The sequence below is a fragment of the Aspergillus melleus genome, assembly GCF_016097325.1.
Source record: "Aspergillus melleus strain CBS 546.65 chromosome Unknown contig1, whole genome shotgun sequence".
In the NCBI taxonomy this organism is placed as follows: Eukaryota; Fungi; Ascomycota; class Eurotiomycetes; order Eurotiales; family Aspergillaceae; genus Aspergillus; species Aspergillus melleus.
Window position 1 is genome coordinate 1989812 of NW_025763370.1, and position 15930 is coordinate 2005741.

Below are 15930 nucleotides of genomic sequence, written 5' to 3' on the forward strand. Positions count from 1 at the left end.
TCTTCCATTGACTTCCATAAACGTACCCAGTGTTCGTCACTTTATTGCTGGTCACTATTAATCCCCCATCAGAGAAGTAACGGCGGAACTTGCTTGCCTTAACCTTTTCATATCACTATCCTATTCTCTCTGTGCCCTCGTCTCATCTGATCTCCCAGCTGTCGTTTCCCCACCGGGCATGACCTCACTTACCGCTGCCTCACTACCTGATCACAGTAAAGGGACCAAAATGAATCGGTTGCCTTCTGTCTCCAGTCTAATGTCCCCTCCGGAGTCGAAGCCTCTGGATAGCTTTAACCCTCCATTCTCGCCTCATGCATTATCACAGGATCCACAATTCGGTCATGACATGAAGCTTCCTCCTATATTCGTTGACCGCAAACGAACACAGTCAGAAATGGATCTTCCATCGCCACCTGTTACGCCCTACACTGGGAACAAGAAGAGAAAATCAAGCACATCGGAAATTATCGAGCAAGATGCTGCTACTGGGATCGCTCGAGACCCTGTCCTGTTCCCTCGACAAGAGTCCATTGCTGACGTTGCCTCCGATGAGCCATTGTTCGGGCCTGTATTCCCGCCCGCGGCAGAGGCGCTCGTCGAGCAACATATCAATTCTCACATGGCAAGGTTTGAGAATAAGCTGAACAAACCGACGCGCGATGAGTATCTCCTAGCTCTCTCGTGTGTTCCGATTGTTTCGGCTCAATTTAACCGCAACCCGGTAGCATGGGCTAAGGAGGAGCGGGAAACCCTAGAGCGTCAATTGATCATGATGAATCGATGTTCCCCTCAGAGGTTGGAGGCAAGGTTAAAGAAAATCGCGCCTGCTCCTGTTAAGAAGGCAGTCACATCCCAACATCGCGTGCAAAGGACTCCTAGGGTCAAGCGTACACCAAAATCCACACCCAAACAGAAGGTTCTTGATTCGTTTGACACGTCCCCCTCGAATAACAGACCACCCCGTGCGATAGGCACAAACCGGGATGACACAGATTATGGTGCGATCGATGATTATTCCCCCCCATTAGAAACCCTCGGCAGCAATGCGAAGGCTTTGAAGGCCGACTGGAAAGGGCAAATGCTAGATCTCACTCATGACCCAGATCGACAATTGCTGAGTCCCGCTGAATTCAATCTTGCGGCCACTCTCAGGCTTTCATGCGCCACGTATCTATGCAGCAAGCGGCGGATATTTGAAGCTCGTGTTAGGGCTCTGAATGTGGGCAAGGAATTTCGCAAGACAGATGCTCAGCAAGCCTGCAAAATTGACGTTAACAAAGCAAGCAAACTCTGGACTGCATATGACCGTGTGGGTTGGTTTAGACCTGAACACTTTCAACAGTACATGCGGTGAAGCTCTACATCGCCTACCAAACTGCCTTGATGGTGCAATCTACAAGATAATGCGAGAATTCGACTTAGCAATCTTGTGCATCAGTATTAAGCCATTGATTGGCTTTTATCCCTCCGCTCGCACGGCGTTCCTACGCTGGCGTTGAACCTCATGATGTCATGTTTTATTGAATGTCACTGGACATAGCTGGTCTGTGTTCACGTTACGACAGCCCCTTCGATTATTCGCCTGGCCCTTTATCATGTTCACTACCCAGGTGGTGCCACCCTTGGATGATGTTGTTTCCCCAACTATATTTTGTTTTCGCTCAATGGCTGCTTCTGCATTGTTATGGATTCATTTTTTTTTTTTTTTTTTTAGATTGAGATTTGGCTTGCCACAGGATTTTGCTCCAGACGTATTGAATGACAGGTCATCCGGAAATCCGCTCGGTTCAGTCGTGCTACATAATAGAAATAGACTTCATCCTGGTATTCTCATGTTACGAAGCCGGTAGAGAGGCTGGGAAATATTGCGTCCCCTATTAAAGATGATATATTCCACCTCTTCACTCATGCACGGGCAGCTGGTGTGCTCAACGCGCAAGGATAAGCCCGAAGAAGTAGGTAGTCAATGGTGTCGCGACAGGCACTAGGTGGGTTTTCTGTGCACTATGTCTGTTCTGTTGGTCGAAAGGACAGCAGACCTAGGTTAGATCTCCCAGGCACACTTAGGCAGCCTTATTTGGAAGCAGGAATTAAATGCTATCTACTCCGTAATATGTGTGTATTACTGTATGTATGCATAACTAGTTACCTACCTAGGTATGTGTAAGTGACAGACTATCGTCGGTACAATACAGTACCATATTACATAGATACTGTAAGGTACGTACATATCTTGGGTTAGTTACCTTATCTATCTTACCATACCTACCTTGCAGTAAGGTACTGTACATACCTCCTGGGTACCTAAGCATTTAAAGTAACGCCTGGATTTTAGCACGGCTCCGTTGTATTCAACTAGACGGAGCCGCAGAAGGCGGTGGCACAAAGGGAATCCACTCTGCCGGGGCGCTCGTAAGCTGCTGACAGGGTACGTACTTTCGTCGAATTCGCCACTATCATGCCGACTGTTGCCGTGGAATAGGTTTCTCTGCTGTTGGCCGCGACATTACAAGCATTTCACCTGCATACTATTGGAATCTCCTTCCTATCTCACCATACGTTGCTATCCGCCTACTCTAGGCCGACTGCGCTGGTACCTGGCTAAGCATGTCCCATACCGAGGTGGATCAAACAGAGTCTCTGGAGGAGCGTAGGGGCGATGGTGATAGCGACAAGAAACCCAGGAATAAACGACCAGCGAGTCAGTGTATTCTTCTCACCATTTTGGGCTATACTCATGTAAAGTTCTAGATACCGCTTTCCGGCAACAACGTCTGAAAGCCTGGCAGTGAGCTTAATTCCCATCATTGCCTTTGCACTTGCTTACCACAAACAGACCAATCTTAACACCGAAGAGTGTATTGCCCCTTTTTTTCGTTGTCGGTATCATATTTGCCCCCATAGGTGGTCTTCTATTATGGGCGAGTTCTCAAGTAAGTTGTTGCCTTGTCGACGCGGACCCTTCTGTTGCTTACCATCATCATAGGTACAAGAGATAACCATAGATTACTCTGAATGCGCGGAAAAAGCACCGAGGAACCACTCCCAAGAGATTCCAAATAAAGTCAGCTTATCATTCAAATCATCTGGCCAGTCTGCTCCGACGTGGCAACGCCTTGACGAAGGCAATGCCACTATCTGCCGGCTCATTTTCGACATCCCCGATACGATGAAACCGCCTGTTTTCATGTATTACCGACTCACAAACTTTTATCAGAACCATCGGAGATATGTCAAATCATTGGATGTCGACCAATTGAAGGGTAAAGCTGTTGACAACAAGACCCTGGATGGTGGGTCATGCGACCCTCTAAAGCTTGATCCATCTGGTAAAGCATATTATCCATGTGGACTCATAGCAAACTCACAATTCAACGACACTATAAACAGCCCAAAACTTCTAAGTTCCGGCGTGAAGGCTGAAACATACGTTATGACAAACAAAGGAATAGCATGGGACAGTGACAAAGAACTCATCAAGAAGACGCAGTATAAACCAGGACAAGTCGTTCCCCCTCCGAACTGGCATGACCGATATCCAGATAATTACGAGAATGGAATCCCCGACCTTCACGAGGACGAGGAATTCATGGTCTGGATGAGGACTGCGGCCCTTCCAACATTCAGCAAGTTGGCCCGAAGAAACGACACTACGTCAATGACAAAGGGCACATATCAATTGGACATTGCGCACCGTATGCCCTCAAAAGTAAGGGTTTTTTTTTCTCTAGACATTGACTGACTTTATGCAGGTTTTCCAGTCACTGAATATGGAGGCACAAAGTCAATCCTCATCTCTACAAGGACTGTGATGGGTGGACAAAATCCGTTTATGGGGATTGCGTATGTCGTCGTCGGCGGCGTCTGTGTCTTGTTAGGTGCTCTTTTCACTGTTGCACATTTGATAAGACCTCGGTTAGTAGCCTTCGGACGTTCTAGCACATTTACTGAATATGTGTCATCTAACCTCTCTACTAGGAAACTGGGAGATCACACGTATCTGACATGGAATGGTGAGCAAGAGGGTAGCGCGGCAGTCGCAACTGGAAGGGATAGTAGGTTTGGGGCGCATGCTACTTGAATAAAAGACCGTCGTATCACAAGTATTACTTTCCAGGACAATTTATGAACCAGAATGCTGTGAGTCCAACATTTCAAGTCCGGTCCAATACTCCGTACTAGTCGCTTGCCATACCCATGACCACTCCAAGAGACTTGGGAATGCGGATATGATTTCACGTCCCTTGGCAGGCTTCCTTGGTGTCTGATTTGAATAACGCCAATCGCCATGATGAAACACTGGGGCATGTTTGCTGGTGTTCCTTCCTCTTTTTCTTGTTTTGAACCGAACACCCCCTTGAACCAGTTTCCCTGCTACATGCATCCCTTGCTGCAGCAATCCTGCCGTATCCCAACATTCTTAGGTTTCAATTTCTTGTTGCCATGCAACTAGCCATGTCTCTCTTAAATTTTGCCCAGAAGTCGCTATGAAATCCTTCTTTCTCTATCTGGCCAGCCTTGGATTCAAGGCTCTATCTTTAGGATCATTACCACAATGCTCCAGATTTCTAGATATCTACTCTTCGTTATACTTGGCATAACCGGTCTTCCAATCCAATGCAGAGCTCTCGGTTCTCAAGCGCGCGGTTTCTGTGGCACTGGCCCCCCCGAGGAGCCGTTGAGGGCTGAACATGAAAGGTTAAATACACTGGAATCCCAGGGTGACCTTGCGGTTAATTATGAGAGCCGTGAGGTCGTTAGGCCAATTGAAATAGCTACTTGGTTCCATATCTTGCTGAGTAGTGAAGATGATGCTGAAATGGTGTCGGATGAGATGATTCTTACTCAGGTATGTCTGTCCCCAACCCAGCGGTTCAGGGCCGTTTTTGATCATATGTAACTATTTCAGCCTCTGGAATTCAACTGATTGTTCCGCAGTTATCTTATCTACAGAACGCCTACCAAAATGCATCGATCACCTATCGACTGGAGGGTATCACGCGCCAAGTCAATGCAACATGGTCGCGCAACGGCGATGAAATTGGGATGAAGAATGCACTTCGTGAAGGAACCTATAGCACCCTCAACATTTACTTCCACGGCGATCTTCAGGATTCACCAATCGCGGCGACTCGACATGAGCCGGGGGTCAATGGCCGCCAAATGCTCAGCTCAGGTGAAATGTCTTCCAATGTTCTTGGCTTTTGCACCCTACCTGATCCCAGTATCAACGGCAGCAGCCCTCGCACCAGCTACATCAAGGATGGTTGCAATATACTTGCTCAAACTATGCCGGGTGGTCTTCTGGCCGATTACAATCGAGGCGGGACTGCAATCCATGAAGTAGGTCATTGGAACGGCCTCTTGCATACATTCGAAGGCGAATCGTGCTCCCCCGACGATGATGGAGACTATATTAAAGACACGCCTCAAGAGTCTAGGCCTACGGATGGGTGTCCCTCTTACAAAGATTCTTGTCCCGACCGGCCAGGAGTCGATCCGATACATAACTTTATGGATTATTCGTCCGATGAATGCTACGAATCTTTCACTCCAAACCAAGTAACCAGGATGAGAAACATGTGGTTTTCGCTGAGGCAAGGAAAGTGAGATAGAGAGTCGGGAGTCCACGTTGATTCTCGCTGCGGTTCGGTTCCTGAAATTCTTTATGTTGTACCGTACTTAGGGCTAATAGCCGTTGATATTGATGAAATGCTACCTGTTGTCTTAGTTAATGCTGGTTGCAACCATTATAGGTAGATGGACACTGTGCCTCCAGAGTCTGCCTCGAAAATAACAAACGAGGCTATTGAGAGCCCAAATCTGCATGCATCCCCAATGACAACCACCTTGCACGCTAAGAAGCAAATCTACCACTTTGCTTTGATCACAATCGAGACTTACAAGCCAGGATCCGTGTTTTACTGTCGAGACCTGGCCTTGATATATCGATGTATTTAGGTTGGAACATGGCATGACTACTTCTCGATTTCTAGCTAAAAAGTGATTGCTAGACCTAAAGCTTCATACAGAGTTGGAACACATTAACCGCAGTCAACAAAAAGATTCTCCCTTTTTCCCTCTTTTCGTTCTTGTTCAAGATACGAGTCCCACGCTGAGTGACCAAATTGATTACCGCTTCCGCTTTTTGCTCCGTTCCTCATCATCCAATCCACTTTCCTTGTCTTTCTTCTTTGCCTTGACCTCCAATTCATCCCAGTCCTCCCCACTCTCTTCGTCTGCACTGAAATCATCACTTGCATCCGCACTGGCATCATCGTCAAATTCGCTTTCTTCTTCAGAGCTTTCATCCGCAGCAGCCAGTTCCGACTCGGACAGTTCAAATGCCGATTCTTCCTCTTCCTCCGAGCCGCCTTCAGAATCAGATTCCGCCGCCAGGAATGACCATCCACCGTCGGCAAAGAAGCCATACGGATCGCTCACGACCGTTTTCATGATTGTCGTCCAATTGAGGTTCAACGGTCCCTCCGTAAAGGCAATATCGACCGAGTCCAACCAGTCTTTGACGCCTTCCAAAGATTCTACGGGAATGGTGTTAATGTGCACAGGGGGCCTCTGGAAATCCTTTAGCACGAAAACCAAGTCGAAGTTTTTAAGCCCGAACTAGACATAGGTCAGCATAATGCAGATTTCACATCCGTTGGAATCAAACGGTACCTGAACTCTTTCCAAATGGGCGATTTCAATTTCATTCAACGTGATCACAAGGAATGGGGGTTCTGTCAGCTGGACGAGAGCGTCTGTAGTTGGCTGAATCAATACGTTTGAACGATTCGGAACTCCGGTGAATCCAATTTCCCTGAAAGGAATATCGACGTCGACGCCTTCGTCCTTTCCGGCATCAGCCACCTTTTCAGCGAAAGCCTTGAATTCGCGATCCAGAGCCGCCCTTCGTCGTCGCTCTTCTTGTTCGGCCTCAAACTCTTCTTCGTCCCCATAACGGTGCTTGCGCCTGCGGTTGCCAGTTTCGTCAAATTGCATTTCAGTTGCCTCCCGATAGAATTGAACGTCCCTGGTCTTTCTCTTGCCGATCATGATGGGCGTTTTCAGGTGAACATGGATTAGCACGATCAATTCATGGGCGCAAGGTTGAAAAAACAAATGTTTCACGTTGCTGAAAAGCACATCCACATGTTCATTGCGGAAAGGGGACATGTAACGAAGACCGTTCTGGTGAATCTCGACTTCACCGGGAACTCGCTTTCCATCGAGTGGGGGTCGAAGGTAGACATCGGGCAGCTTCACTGGCCGGCGATCTATTCAAGAAGATTAGCGTTGGTAAACGGCGCAGGTAAGCAACTGGACGTACTTCGTATCTCGATGAGCTTATCTTGCTCTACCACATCTTCCATCTCCTTCTTCTCTTGCTCACGTCTCAGAGCGTTCTTTCTCAACTCAGTAATATCTTGGGCAATTTGGGCCAGCCGATTATTATCCTTGGACCGAAGTGTCAAGTTTCGTAGGAAATGGGCCGAGAGATCCTCGAATGGCTGGTCGTCCTTCCTACCAACACCCTGACCAGGAGAAAGAAAGTTGATCCTGAGATACGCATATTCACCCTCATCACTTTTGCTGGCGTTCTTTATGGTGTTGATGTGGAACGGTACCGGACGACCCATTATTGGAACGATCACTGTGGACGCTTTTTGGTCAACGTAAACAATCAAATCTTTGATCTTAGCGGGAAGTTGATTGTCCCTCTTGTAGGATTCAAAACGTTTGAACTTCTTTTGGGTCACTCCGTTGTCATCTCCTGTGGTACCAGTAAACCTATCAAGGCCTTCCTTGGTTTTTTTGGAGGCCAGCTCTTTCTGATGTTCGCGACGGCGAGCTTCTGCGCCCTCGTTGACTTGGGTGGGCCGTTCTGCACGAAGCTTTGTACGCGTGACGTTCCTGCTGGCAATTGAGCTGGATTTGACTTCCTTTTTCTCCTTGACTGGCTTTTGGTTATCCTCTTCATCCCCAAAGTAGAATGAAACCGAGTCCATGTCGATACCAGCGTCTTTGGTGAACACGTGTGGTCCGTTTTCCCCCACACGCACAGTCTCGGTGATAACCATCGAGTACAAGGAGTTAGACTCATCCTTCGCGTCAGGTTCTTTTACATCAGTAAGTCCAACCGAGATAGAAAGAGTCATGCCACTTTTCAACACCCGGCTGTTCTTCCCATTCAGTACCATGTTTGCATCCCGAAGTTCAATGCCTATGCCGGCGCCAACACTCTTAACGAAGTGGGATTCAAGATCGGGCTTCTTCGTGCGTATTAGACCAAGTGCTTTGTTGAACAGATCCTTGGCCACTATTCCGTCACGAACATCCTTCAAGATCGTTTCGTGAATATTCAATAACAGGGCATAATTGGCTTCCTGGGATTTGGTCGGGTCGACTAGATAGGTACGTGCAATAATTGAGCTGTATATTTTGTAGCGAATCCCAAAGCCTGCAATGATGATCCCTGGTCGAAGGTTGTAGTTATCAGGCAAAGCTGTTAGCCTGAGGTCGTATTTCCCACCACTCTGAACGACAGGTCCGTAAGCCCAATCAATCTGCTGGGAATCAAATTCGGCTGGTAGCTTCGCAAGCTTATTGAAGAATTTGCTGTCGTCAATTTTTGCATCAAGACGCGCCGATAGGGCCTTATGCGTCATTTGCTTTTCTTCATCAAGTAGGCGGGACATCTCATCGACGAAGTAATCTGACATTATGCCACTGCACGCTCTGGACGCATTCCTGATCGACACCTCCGAAAGCATTAGATTGCGCTGTTTAGAGGTATTATGAAAAAAAAAAAAAAAAAAAAAAAAACTCACAAGTTCATCTGTGTCCTTCACGGAGAAGGCCGCCGCGGAGAGTGCAGGCGAGATGTCAACCTCTTCGACATCTTGTGTTATATTTGCGAAAGCACGCTTCCAATCTTCTGCGAACGGGCCAGTGGTTGTGTCTTTGGGCAGCACGCCAACCTTTTTCTGTTTTCATTGTCATAGTTTAGTCGACACACATGTAAAAGTGTACATCAAGGCGATGATTGAAAATTCATGACACTCACACCAGAGGACTTGATGGCTTCAAGACACTTCTCAAAAGATTTTGTTTTCTCTTCTAAATCTTTGGAAGTAAGTAGGATCTCGACCGGGATTTTGCCGCCCTTCAAAGGCTCAAGATGCTTTGCTATATCGGAAACGTTAGCATGGCGAATCACACGCCTGTGTTTGAGAGCTGTGGTTTACCTTTTTTTGCAGTGGTCACAACGTACATGACTTCAGTTGTGAACACCAAAAGCGTCGCGGGGAATTCATAGCCGAGTAGCCAAAACTGAGCACGCGTGTTAGAAATGATCACAACGGAGGCGTCCATCAAACTCAAGATACGCACGTGCATGGCATTGTTTTTTTGAAAGCTGTTGGCCTCATCCGTTTTCCCCATCAAGATGATGATTGAACCCGCACCACCGAATATAGTATTCCCCGAGCGCCTGTCTGCCTTCCATGCTGTATAGAAACTTGATAGCCGGCTAAAGAAGGTGGACTTGTCAATAACAATTTCATCCGCCATTGTGAAGCTGGCTATGAAATCAGCCCTTGGTAATGCTTGCAAGCTAGGACTTCAAGGCGGACTAGGTTTCTCGAGGTTGGTAACAAAGCAAGGATAAGATAAGACAACTATGATAGTGTGACCTTCCAAAGTGGTTCTGGACGGTTTATGGCGTTTGGTTCATGGAGACATCAGAGGCAAGATACACTCAAAGTCTAGTCATCCCTGGGACAATCTTGGACAAACGCGCTACGCGTTCTGGTCAGGGTCTTCTCGGCGCATCGGCAAAGTTTGGGCTGTTTGCTCAACCCAAGGTTCACTAGTAGCTAGCATTATTGTGCATAATTTTGTCATCCACTAGTGTATAACTAGTTAAATACGGTGCACCTAGTTAGTTACAGTGACCAGGTAAGGTACAGTACTATATGTATGTTACGCGTGTTAAATACCGGTCAACTACCTAGGTATGTACCTTAGATGCAGGCGTCATTATGCACCATACATACTAGGTAACATAGGTCCATGTATGTATGTACAATACTTTACACACACTGTATCTACAGTACCCCACCTAAGGTACAGGTACCTAAATTTCCGCACTAAGGTACCTACACCGTACTTAAACTCTTATCTTATCGAACAATCCAAGGTCGACCGCCAGCTACTTCGGTCTGAAAACATTCAGTTTTTCTGTTCTTTAACCCTGAACCACACCCCTCCCCCACCGGCCCAACTGATATACCTTAGTATCAAGGCCAATACATTCTACTTGGACATCGCCCCCAGCTTATCCATATGGCAACATCTTGTTTCGAAACTTCCTGATGGTGGACGCGTTTTTGGCAACATGGTCTCTATAGAGAATTTCCGTTCAGATGATGCGGGTACAATAGATCAGACTTTCGATTCTGCTGCGAACTCCCAGAGGAATCCTCGAAGCAACGCTGCTACTGGGGCATCTGCTGCTGGAGTTCGTGCTCTCAGCGCACAATTTGTTGCCTTTTATTTTCGCACCCCTGTGAAAGCTTTCTTCCGTACTAGAGTTGAGTATGTACCTTCCCCACTCCCCTTATGGACCTGAAGTTAAGAAGCTGATGTTCGTCCCTTCAGCTACATGGTACTTGGCCCGAATTCCTCTTCATAAATCTCTCTCAATTGGACAACGGGTTTGTTCTAGCCATTGTTGCCATTCACTAATGCTCTCTACATCTATTTACCTTTCTTACTACAGGCATTTGCTAGGGCTGTCAATCCTCATGTGTCCGAGAAGCGATGGTCACTGCATAATACCTCTCCTGGGTTAATTGTCCATGCTGTTCGGACCTATGGTTGGCGATTCATCCCAAATCAGATCATGCCCCCTCTATTAGCAAATGCCGGGTGAGTGAGCAAGCTGCCTTTCCCTTGTTCGAGGTCGCAGAACGTATCGTCTGACATCATCTGAGGTAGAATTGGGGCCGTGCTATATACCTCGTACCTTCAGGTTCTTGGGGCCCTATATGAACCTGTGGCACAGGGAGTCAAACGAACATACCCCCCTGCCCATCCCCTTTATACATTCACGGCTGGTTTCGTAGCAGGGGCAGCCCAATCCATAGTTGCCGCACCTTTGGACGCCCTTCAAGTTCGTCTTCGAGCACATGATATACTCGGGGGCCAGTACCGGAGTATGTGGCACTATGGCTGGCACAAATTGAAACAAATTGGTGTCCGTGGTATCTTTGCGGGTTTAACCTTGTCGTTCCTGCGCGATGCCTTTGGATATGGCGTCTTTTTCTCATCTTTTGAGTACATCAAATCTCAGGCATATTATTCATTTGCCACCGGATATTATGGACATTATCATATTCGTCACGCCGATGACAAGAATACTGCAAAAACCAGCGACCGTGGTGTGCCACTTATCAAACCTCATTACACCTTAGAGCCATGCTTTCTGATGCTTGCAGGGGTTGCAGCCTCCATTGCCCAGCAAGCAATACAGCATCCACTTAGCCTCATACAAAACATACACGTCGCGCGGCTGGAGTACCTTGATCGCCAGGCGAGTCTATATCCTTCGAAAAGGCAGATGTTGCGTCTCTACTACTTCGCTTACCGGGAGACGTACAAACGATGCCAAAGGAAGGCCGCGCGATCGGGAAGCTGGCGGCGTTGGCTATTCCGCGACTTCGCGAAAAATGCCCTCCGCCAAGTTCCCAGTACCAGTGCCGGTCTGGTGATATTTGAACTGGTTCGCCGTAAATATGCTAATATGGCAGAAGCTGTATACATTCGCAAGGACGGGTACGATCTTCTGTTGTCATAGGTGTTGTTGTCCTCCGCCTTTGGTTTAGAATTAATGCCGATTGGAGACTTTGATAAGTCCATATTACCCACATTACCTGTAGTTCGTACACAGAGTTGCCAGGTAGGATACATTGCCGGATTGTTTACCTTGTGTACAAACTATCTACTCCGTGTAGTGTACCTACATACATAAACAACTACGTAGCCGGTATCTGTAAGTCGTCTCTACCCCACAACCAAAGTGGACTGCGGGGACTCCCGTCATACGGAGTACAAGTAGGTAGTATGGACTATGGAGCTACTACTGTACTAGACTACTAGTACATTGGACTACTACTCTAGCCAAGGCACGGAGTACGTATATTCATCAGTCATCACCCAAGGAGCGGGAGACACATCTCCCTCGGTCATCTGCCAATGCTTTGCGCAGCCGCCTAACCCGCCTTCTGACTAGGGCGACCTCCCACCTGACCGCCCTTCCTCCCTTCGGTTCTGTCATCTGGCGTAGTGGATCAACCACCTGTCTTGTGAGCGGGTTTCCAAACGCCATTGCCATCACCGCTTTCTACTCTGGTAGCTTCCTAGATTGGTCCTTGACATCTTCGATTTCTGCTTTGACCTACCATTCGGCCTTGGTCCAAAGTCACCCTTCTGATCATATCGTTTCCCCGGTCTTGATATTAGTTGACTTTTTCCAAGGGGGCCCGCGAGGATCCTGCACCGATTGGCTATAACCTGGGCTGAATCGCCTTCTGACCGCCGGAGGTAGGTATTGGATCCCAAAGACAACAGGAAGGGGAAGAAGGGCTGCTTTCTGGCCCACCACAACCGCCAACATTCCTCTACCAACGCCCTCACCTCGCTCTTCGTCAAATATCCCGTTGCAGTCTTTACAACCCCAACCCTCGCCATCTTCCGGAAACTCCGCCAGGGTATTGGAATCTGCCAGTGAGAAAGGCAGCCGACGCTCCTCGCTTTCTCCCTCCATAAAATCCGAGTTCTCTAACTGGACCGAAACCGGGGACCTGGCTGAACAGCTTGCTGATGCCGAAGACCACCCCCTTCAGGCCCATCGTAGAAGGTCTCTGGATCGCGAGGCACCCGAGAGAGCGGGCTCAAGTGTGCGAGTGAATCAGCGAAAACGTGCACACCACCTGCACCAGACCACCACAAACGGTGCCGAATTCGCAAAAACATCGATCGAAATCCCTCGCCCGCCACCCCGGCGCATCTCCAGGGTCGAGCGCATACTAGCTGTCATCATGTCCCCAAACAGTCGGCAGACGGCCCAAGTGCATGGCTTGGTCGGAAAGCCGTTGCTGTAAGACCATCTGCGCCTTGTCCTCATTGACCGTAACATTCGCTTACAATTGACAGATATTTCACAAGTGTCTTCGTATCGTTGGGAGTTTTCCTCTTCGGTTACGACCAGGGAGTTATGTCCGGGATTATAACGTCGGTTCTTTCCACGATTACCATGGGTGTTTGGTAGACCCTATACTGATGTTGAGACAGGGGTGCTTATTTCAATGACTACTTCGATCAACCCTCGAAAGCTGCAATCGGCACTGTGGTCGCCATATTGGAAGTTGGGGCCTTCATTTCCTCTCTACTAGTCGGACGAATTGGCGATTTGATAGGTCGTCGTAGGACCATTCTCTATGGTTCTATAGTCTTTTTTATAGGTGGGGCACTGCAGGCTTTCGCGACGGACTTGTCCATGATGATGGTCGGCCGTATCATTGCCGGTCTGGGAGTCGGAGCATTGTCCACAATAGTTCCAGTCTATCAATCTGAGATCTCGGTATTTTCACTTTCGGAGTTTAGTTTTGGTTTCTGAGAAGCGTTCCAGGCTAATCATAGTACAACAGCCGCCCCATAATCGAGGGAAGCTGGCGTGTATTGAGTTCACCGGCAATATTTCCGGTTACGCCGCCAGTGTCTGGGTTGACTACTTTTGTAGTTTTATCGACAGCGACTACTCATGGCGTCTTCCACTACTATGCCAGTGCATCATGGGCGCCCTACTTGGTGTAGGAAGCCTAATAATATGTGAATCGCCGAGGTATGCAACAATTATCCCTCCAGTGCGACCTTTGAAAATTGGGTGATCATGGCACGTGGCTTACTTCTGATCCAGATGGCTACTGGACAACGACTACGATGAGGAAGGCATGATGGTTATAGCTAACCTCTATGGAAAAGGAGACCTGCATAATGACAAGGCTAGACAAGAGTATAGAGAGATCAAAATGAACGTGCTTCTTCAGCGGCAGGAGGGTGAAAGATCCTACACTGATATGTTCAGAAGGTACCGCAAGCGAGTATTGATAGCAATGTCAGCCCAGGCCTTGGCCCAGCTGAACGGCATCAATGTCATTTCATATTACGCGCCGCTTGTGTTTGAATCGGCAGGGTGGGCAGGCCGCGACGCCATTCTGATGACAGGGATTAATGCAATCTCTTACCTTGCATCCACAGTTCCTCCATGGTATCTTGTGGACCGCTGGGGAAGACGACCGATCCTACTCTCTGGAGCAGTTGCAATGATCATTTCTCTCTCTTTGATCTCATATTTCATCTATATTGACGTGGCAGCAACCCCTACCCTGACAGTCATATTTGTCATGATTTACAATGCCGCTTTTGGTGCCTCGTGGGGACCAATACCATGGCTATACCCCCCGGAAATACTACCGCTGAGCATTCGAGCTAAGGGTGCTAGTCTCAGCACGGCCTCTAATTGGGCCTTCAACTGGCTAGTTGGAGAGGTTACACCTGTTCTTCAAGATGCTATCAAGTGGCGCCTCTATCTTGTCCATGCCTTTTTTTGTGCCTGCAGTTTTGTCCTCGGTGAGAGCGTCCGCCTGTCCACTACGTACATTCACTAACTCCTATAGTCTACTTTCTATACCCTGAAACTAGTGGCGTCCGCTTGGAAGATATGAATTTACTTTTTGGGGACGCAACGACCGCAGTACCCACACCAGCTACGCAAGGAGAAAGAGGGTCCCTAATGGGTGCAGGTTCTCCTGTTTCCTCTCTTGACATCCGGCGACAGTATGGTCAACTTGGAGCAGAAAGCGCCATCCCTGGGCTGGATATTGACCCTCCGAATATGAACAGCGACGATAACAATAAGTCGATCAGACCTGGCTCTCAGGAGGGCGATCACAGCCCATCAGAAGGTATAGCTGGTTGGATTTCCAACATGGTTTCGCGTCACAGGCGATCAGGGCATCCGGGGCAACAAGACCGCCAGTATAGGAGGCTTGGGCAAGAGGAAGATTAGAATGAATAAGACCAGCCCTGACATGCAGTCTGGAATTTCTTCACCCATGGCATCTTCCCGTTCACCAATGATTATACACCGCGATTTTCTTCTTCGATCTACTCGTTCCACCCTGTTTCCACACAATCTGTCACCTGGCTTTTCACTTTGGACCCGTGTATGTTTTTTTTTCCCATTTCCTTATTTATTCATTCTCTATATATCTTCTTCTTCTTCTTCTTCTTCTTCTTGACCCCAGCTTCCGGGCCGTATTGGATTCTGTTGTTTCCTTTCCCTTCTTTGTTTTGGCTAGCTTGAGCTTAGAGATGGGAATGGCTATTGCTACCACGCTTCCACAACTTTCCGTCGAGCGCTAAGTACCTCGTGCACGGCTGTACCGCTTATCCAATGATGTTGGCGCTTTTTTGGCTGGGAGACTTGATCCCTAGTATACTGAGAATTTTGTCCGACCATGGAGTCAACCTGGGTGTCTGAAGCGGAAGAAAGTGACACCACACACCTGTTCCTAACGGATGCAGCCCTATCTCCAGTTGATACAAAGCTCTTCTTTCTTGATCGAAGTAGAAATACATACTCCGCACTAGGTGGATAGGTAGGTAAGGTAAGGTGTATGTTGGTGTCACCGGTACCTTAGGAGAGTACATTTGGACCCCAACCAACCACATCTGGCCCCGGCGATAAAGTGGAACCTTCGACAATGCGCCCGGTGTTTCCGGGTCACGACTCTCTGGTACCCTACTAGGACTAGCCTACGGTACTATTGTTAGCACCTACTACCTACAGCAGCTAGTAGA

The 15930-nt window shown here is 48.1% G+C and overlaps 6 protein-coding genes across 6 annotated transcripts; 5 read left to right on the top strand and 1 right to left on the bottom strand.

Moving 5' to 3' along the window:
* Nucleotides 1-259: 259 nt before the first annotated feature.
* On the top strand, nucleotides 260-1357 carry LDX57_000704 (SWIRM domain-containing protein; the record flags this gene model as incomplete). Its single annotated transcript, XM_046082349.1, has 1 exon — nucleotides 260-1357. One exon carries the CDS (start codon nucleotides 260-262, stop codon nucleotides 1355-1357), a length of 1098 nt encoding a protein of 365 aa, XP_045938306.1.
* Nucleotides 1358-3436: 2079 nt separating this feature from the next.
* Nucleotides 3437-4007, top strand: LEM3 (CDC50/LEM3 family protein; the record flags this gene model as incomplete). Its single annotated transcript, XM_046082350.1, has 3 exons — nucleotides 3437-3698; nucleotides 3756-3881; nucleotides 3982-4007. 3 exons carry the CDS (start codon nucleotides 3437-3439, stop codon nucleotides 4005-4007), a joined length of 414 nt encoding a protein of 137 aa, XP_045938307.1.
* Nucleotides 4008-4822: 815 nt separating this feature from the next.
* LDX57_000706 (zinc metalloprotease) lies at nucleotides 4823-5613 on the top strand (the record flags this gene model as incomplete). The annotated part of the gene is made up of 2 exons (XM_046082351.1): nucleotides 4823-4852; nucleotides 4942-5613. 2 exons carry the CDS (start codon nucleotides 4823-4825, stop codon nucleotides 5611-5613), a joined length of 702 nt encoding a protein of 233 aa, XP_045938308.1.
* Nucleotides 5614-6135: 522 nt separating this feature from the next.
* On the bottom strand, nucleotides 6136-9576 carry spt16 (chromatin-remodeling protein SPT16; the record flags this gene model as incomplete). The annotated part of the gene is made up of 7 exons (XM_046082352.1): nucleotides 6136-6627; nucleotides 6682-7280; nucleotides 7334-8765; nucleotides 8835-8990; nucleotides 9071-9192; nucleotides 9252-9336; nucleotides 9397-9576. The coding sequence occupies 7 exons, from the start codon at nucleotides 9574-9576 to the stop codon at nucleotides 6136-6138; spliced, it is 3066 nt and encodes a 1021-aa protein (XP_045938309.1).
* Nucleotides 9577-10909: 1333 nt separating this feature from the next.
* On the top strand, nucleotides 10910-11863 carry LDX57_000708 (putative mitochondrial carrier protein; the record flags this gene model as incomplete). The annotated part of the gene is made up of 2 exons (XM_046082353.1): nucleotides 10910-10935; nucleotides 11005-11863. 2 exons carry the CDS (start codon nucleotides 10910-10912, stop codon nucleotides 11861-11863), a joined length of 885 nt encoding a protein of 294 aa, XP_045938310.1.
* A 1243-nt stretch (nucleotides 11864-13106) lies between these two features.
* HGT3 (putative MFS monosaccharide transporter) lies at nucleotides 13107-15136 on the top strand (the record flags this gene model as incomplete). The annotated part of the gene is made up of 7 exons (XM_046082354.1): nucleotides 13107-13165; nucleotides 13222-13299; nucleotides 13360-13484; nucleotides 13530-13648; nucleotides 13716-13909; nucleotides 13985-14697; nucleotides 14745-15136. The coding sequence occupies 7 exons, from the start codon at nucleotides 13107-13109 to the stop codon at nucleotides 15134-15136; spliced, it is 1680 nt and encodes a 559-aa protein (XP_045938311.1).
* Nucleotides 15137-15930: the final 794 nt, after the last annotated feature.